The sequence below is a fragment of the Helianthus annuus genome, chromosome 2, assembly GCF_002127325.2.
Source record: "Helianthus annuus cultivar XRQ/B chromosome 2, HanXRQr2.0-SUNRISE, whole genome shotgun sequence".
Lineage (NCBI taxonomy): Eukaryota > Viridiplantae > Streptophyta > Magnoliopsida > Asterales > Asteraceae > Helianthus > Helianthus annuus.
The window spans coordinates 160,718,743-160,725,289 of NC_035434.2; the positions used below are offsets into that span (position 1 = coordinate 160,718,743).

Genomic DNA, 6,547 nt, shown 5'->3' on the forward strand with positions numbered 1-6,547 from the left:
AGCTTTCTCAATTTGCTCGATAATAATCCTAACTTAGTTATTGGCCGATAATAATCTGAACGGGTCCACTTTTGGCCGATAATAGTCCGCCGTTAAAAATAGCTTAACGGAATTAAGTTTTTTTCCAAATTACAAACTGAAATTTTATGGATTTTGATCAGAACGAGTATACGAGTCGATTTATATAAAACTTATCTCGAAACGATGCTTCAAACGGTTTGATTTTTGTTAATTAGAAGTTTAAACACCCTAATTGAAGCACCGTTTTCGTCGTTTGGGGCAATATTTCGAGGTAAATTTTACATCAATCAACTCGTATCCTCATTCTAATCAAAAGCCCTAGAACATCAGTTTGTAATTCGAAAAAAACTTAACTCCATTAAGCTATATTTAACGCAGACTGTTATCGGCCAAAAGTGGATCAATTCGGATTATTATGAGCCAGTAACTGAGTTGGGATTATTATGGGTCAAATTAAGAAAGCTGCGATTATTTAAATCCAATTTGCCTAAATTAAATAGCCTAAAATGAATACTTTTAAAACTTGTTTAATATTTAATGATTTTTTTTTTTCACATTTGTCTTTTAATTCATATATTCAACTTATAAATATAATCACTAAACAATAGCCAAATTTAATATATGTTGTATTTAATTCTCTAAATTCTAACACTTTTACAAAAACTGATAAGAATAATAATAATAAAGCAATGTTGGATTTTGGGCGGTTTTATAGTCAGGATGGAGGAGTGGAAGCGATGTGATAAACGGTATTGTTGAGGGAGAAAAGAGTTACACTGTGAGAACAATGCCCATCTCTAAGTACCACAAACCAATATTATGCGGTATCTTCGTACGGATTGGAATGGTTGGGTAAGATGAAAAAGTAGAAGCGGCATGGATCAACAGGGCGAGTTGGTGATGTGGCTTCGATACTTGGGTGATCTTCCGACATAACATCCCCATTCCTATAAATGTTTGAGTGAACTTACTAAAAAAATATAAGCATTTAGAAAATTATAAAGTTGCAATTTATCAACATAATCGTTTTAATTAATTTTGTAATAAAAAATTTAAAAGCAAAAACGAATATGTCATCTAAACTTTCCTAGTGGAGATGGAATTAATCGGATGATTTCACTGATAATATGATAATATTTCAGTGGTCGACCAATAAACAAAATTTGCCGTTAAAAAATCTAAATAGTAAAATTTATTTATTATTATTATTATTATTATTATTATTATTATTTAAGTTAAAAAATGTGAATTTTTATTTAAGTTTTAATTTCATATTTTACTTTAAATATCATGTGTCTTTAACTTATTTAATATTCATTTAATTTAGTTTAATGTTTTAAATAACTTGCAAAAAAACTGAATACCAAGGTATTATTTACTTTTTTCTCTTGATGCCAGGTATAAATATTGTTAAAAACGGTATTGTATATAAAGTAAAGTATTTTTTGGTGTCGTCAGCTATAACGAATATCAGTATTAGTTGTTTTGACTTCACTTTTTCTAGCAGGGTGAATACTAATGTACAAGTTGTTAGAATCAAAATTTTCTTTACAAGGATAACACTAACTAATGTACAAATCATCGAAATCGACCCTTAAAATTTTTAACACCCATGCCACAATGCATGGATTCTGTATACTAGTTATATATATTTTATATATATATTAATAGAAAGTCCCCATGAATAGTGTTTAAGATTTTTTTAATATTATTTGTTTTTAATTTTTAATTATTTTATTAATTATATATATATATATTATATAGAGTTAACAAAGGACGATAAATAGTAATTTTATTTTAAAAATAAATATATAGCTTTTTATTATTTTTTATTTAATATATTATAATAGGTAAAAAATATATTTACTTTTAATAACATACTTTTATTTTTTTTTCTTTTAATAAAACCATATATTTCCTTTACCATTTTTTTATAATTCTTTTTTCCTTTTTTTAGAACATATATTAATTTATCAAGTAATTTGATACTTCTTTAATAATTTACGTTTACAACTTTTTTCTAAAAACTTAAGTACGTAGTTGTGCTTCATTTTTCTCTCGACATTCCGTTATAAGTTTTGTTAAAAACGATGTTGTACTCAAATAAAGTATTTATTTGATATCATAAAATACTACAATCATAAACAACATGTTTAATTTTCAAATCACATTTGTTTTACATTATCATTTGCTCGGTTTCGCCGCAACGCGCGACTTAAAAAAACTAGTATATGTTAATAGAAAGTATTCATGAATAGTGTTCAAGTTTTTTTTAATATTATTTGTTTTTCATTTTTAATTAATTCATTGATACACTTTTAATTGTTTTTGGATGTTTTTTTTTCTTTTATAACTATTAAGATACTGTATTTTACATAATTTTGAGGATGTTGTTGCGACGTGCCTATATTATCTCTATATTGATACATTCTTTTTTCGAAACCAAGCTATGAGAGGTAAATCATAAGTCGTCGAAGCACAAGCGTGCATGTTATCAAACCTAACTCGCATTTAGTTTTTTATATATAAATCGACGTTACTTTTCTCATTATTCTAATTTGTATTCGTTTCGCTGAAAGTTTTGTTTAAAATCAAACGGATCAATATAATTGATTTTTTTGTTCTTTACCGTGATCAACTGAACAGATACCATGTGAAACTTCGATAGCGGTATATAGTATCTTTTTTATATTGTAAACTATAGCAAGTATGAATATCGTACTGGTACATTGGCGAATCAAACTTATATCGTATGTTTTTTACCATGACGAATTGAACTGATACCGTGTGAACAACTTCAATGGTAGTATAGTTTTTTAAATATCGTAAACTATAGCGAGTATTGGTACAACGTCAACTTCAATCAAACAACATTAGTACCGATATGGGTACCATCGGAATCAATACTAATATTCATTTCGGAAGACTTTACTGATATTCATTTTTATGGTTTTCAATTGATATAAAATATGCGTCAATATCCTTTTAGGCATAGAATAACTTTATTTTTGGGTTTTGCCTTTCCATTACTATATCGAGTGCCAGTATCATATCGATATGTTGTTTAGTCGGTTTCAATTCGATTTGGTATGATAGCGACACTTGCCGCGAAGCGTGATGAACCTCATTAGTTACTATTAAAATGTAAGTAGGTGAGTAGTGTGAAGTACTAAAGTGCATTGAGATTTGACACTTATGCCTCAATTTTTTTTAATAATAATTAACTTATCATTAGTTAATTTGTTTTTTAATAAGTTGCAATCATTTACTTTTTAGAAACATCTAATCATTATTGAAAAGAGAGTTATAAACTATATCCGGTATTGTTACTGTACTGATATCATAATGCTACGTTATCGAACTGAGAAAAACCGGTGAAAGAACAATCGCACCGGTGTTGTATTCATTTTAATACTTTTTTAGTTTTGATATAAATTATATTTTAATACTTTTTTAATTTCGATATACGTTATGTTTGCTATTTTTGGTATTTTTACACTACCACTATCGAACCAGAACTGTACTGTCATGATCGGTATGATGTTGGGTTTTTGTTTTTACTCATCTTCTGTTTTGATATTTTCAGTATAAGTACCGAATTTTTTTTTATGTTAACAATTAGGTATACATTTTGTTGAATACATAGCTTCATTAGATATAAAGTATTTTTTAGTATCGTAACCAAAAAAAAACTATATCATATATCAGTACTTTACCGGTACCATACTACTAATATTGTACTGAATCGAAATGATACCAACCAAACAAAATTAGTACCGGTATATATATTTTTTTTAGTTGTCGAAAGTTGTAAAACATATGTAGATATTTCTGAATATGTCAAGATTTTATTAATTTTTTAGAGGAGGCACTTTTTTGTAATTAAATCAAATACTATTGTACTTAATTTTTTTCTTATTATTATGCAATACATACATGTTTATGCTGCATCGTGCGAAAAAAATTTCCAATCACTTATTAGTGAATACCACTTTCATGTGCACACACAAATTAGCTTGGTACAACTGTTAAACATCATACGCGTTTGGTTTCCGCAAATATTTTTTGCTATACAGTTTCACCACATTATGGAAAAACCGATACAAACATTCCCGCGCGGTTCTTGCCGACATCTGTAAGTACTCGTCCAACGCGTCGGCCACTGTCCCGTACGCCAGTTGGCGAATGGCCGCAGTAAACTTTTGTAACGTGGTGAACCCTTCATAATTACGAGCATCGGGTCGTTGAGTAAAAAACGGGTCTAGCCCCGCCAAATCATTAGCAATCCGTGTGAATAAACGGCGACTCATTCGGAACCTTCGTTTGAAAGTGTCGGCGTTGTAAAGGGGTGCATCAGAAAATTAATCGTTAACCAATTTCTCGTGCGCTCCTTCGCGGGCTCTGTTAACCTGTATTCGTCTGGTAATAACGTTTTCAGACGAGTCCTCTTCCTCTTCCAAAAGAATCTGCGCCGCCTTTACCACAACGTTTGCGAAAAACATCTCCTCTTCATCCGAAGAAGAGCCGGACCACCAAGGATTAGATGCCATTGTGGATGAAGAGATATTTTTTTTATAAAAGATTGGTATAAAAATGGGAGTGTTTTTTTATAAAAATGGATGAGAATGGGAGAAGAATGGGTGAAATATTGAAGAAATGGTATAAAGAATGGGTATATATTTAAATTGAAAAAGGTTTTTTTTTTTTTTTTTATAAAACTAGCCGTTATTAACGGCTATATGCTTCAAAGGTGGCCCGGCGAGCCCGGCTTGGGTTTGCTGGTGAGGGCGGGTGGGATGAAGGGGGGCGGTGTGGGGGACCGGCGCCGGTCCTAGTCGGGCCTCAGCCGGCCCCCACTCCTTCTACTCTTATGATATTTGTACATATTTTAAATAGTTTTGTTTATGATTAAGATTTTAGTGGTGTCAGATGTCATAGTTAAATACAAATGTTTGATGGTGTACCGATTTGAAAAGCATGATTTACAAATCATCACTTCTTAATTATGATGTGTTGGATTTTTTAGTGAGCATTATTATGGGGCATGCTAGTGTGATATTCTTTATGAGCTGACACATTTTTATGTGTAGTTACACGTTTCGCCATCCGTAGTCATAAGGCCCTTTTGAGAGCGTTATGAGACATGTGGCATGCCACGTCATCAAGAGGTTTTATGGGGCGTTATGTAAGTTGAGGCCGTAGTCATAAAGCTCATTTGTCATCATTACTCATTATTTTAATTTTCATTTTTTAATTCATTTCGAAATTTTTTAAAATTAAAATTCATTTCATTAAATAAAAAAAGAGTGCAATAAAATTAAAAAAAACATTAAACTAGAAAAAAATAAACATTAAACTAGAATAAAAAAATTACACAATCAAAGGTTATATTTTTTTTCAATCCGCTCCTTTTGTGCCAACGCTATTTTCAAAGCTTTTCCCGTTAAGTGGTCGTGCGGTTTCGAGTAGAACTCAAAGTTGTGAGCCCATTGTCTATCCCGCATAATCTCCGTAACTTCGCGGTTCTCCTCGATACATTTAGTACCGAGTTCGTGTATGTCTTGAAGTCGCTTGTTTATCTCCAAAAATGCGTTACTCATATCCGTTCCCATAGACATCGATGACGACTCGGGCTTTTTCGCCCGCCTACTTCTTCTAGGCGGTCTTGGTAGCTCCTCCACCGGCTCATCATCTGGAATATCCTCATTCACCTTGATGTTTCGAGCGTCGGAGGTTGGCGTTTCGGGTTCACTCGACTCGTTTGTTTTGGACCTCTTTGACGGCCGTTTATTTCCCGACCGACCACTCGGAGTAGAGATGTTGGCCCATTTGGGGCTATGGCGAAGGATTTGCCAACACCTCATATACGGGAAATGGCCATTAGCATCTGTATACTCGACCAATGCCGCTTGCGTAATTTCTTCGTCCTTGCTTCCACTTTTCCATCCGGCAAACGTGCGTTGGTACACGGTTTGAAAGTTCGTGCATTTTTTGTTTATATCGGTCCACTTGCCCGATATAGAGTTCGGTGGGCGGTATTCGTCTCCTTTACCCATGAGATCGAAAAAAGTTCTCGTATTCGGGACCAAAAAACGGATTTACTTTGATTGTTTGCTACAAAAAAAAATATAATGTTAGTCTAAAATTTAAAAAAATAAAAACAGAAAATAAATTAATGATAATTAAAAAAACAGAATATATAAACTGGAAAATAAATAATAACAGAAAACAAATAAAAAAAACTGCAAAAAAAAAAAAAACAGAAAAAAGGAAAAAAACACAAAACACGGAAAAAACAGAAAAAAATAAAGAAATTTAAAAAATATACCCATAACCGGGTCCTCCGAGACATCGATGAAAGCGCGGGTTAACGCATACTCCTTATCGGGCTCCCACGTTATCACATTTTTTTCGCTCGGGTGGTGGTTTCTGCTTTCTTTTTATGTGGCCGTTTTCCTTTTCCTTTTTGCGTCTCCGCTACTTCGGGTTGTGTTTCCGGAACAACATCGGGTTCGTGTACTGGGGA

General features: G+C 32.2%; 1 protein-coding gene across 1 annotated transcript; it reads right to left on the reverse strand.

Moving 5' to 3' along the window:
- Positions 1-5,399: 5,399 nt before the first annotated feature.
- LOC110899206 lies at positions 5,400-6,077 on the reverse strand. The gene has a single exon (XM_022146081.1). The coding sequence runs from the start codon at positions 6,075-6,077 to the stop codon at positions 5,400-5,402; it is 678 nt and encodes a 225-aa protein (XP_022001773.1).
- Positions 6,078-6,547: the final 470 nt, after the last annotated feature.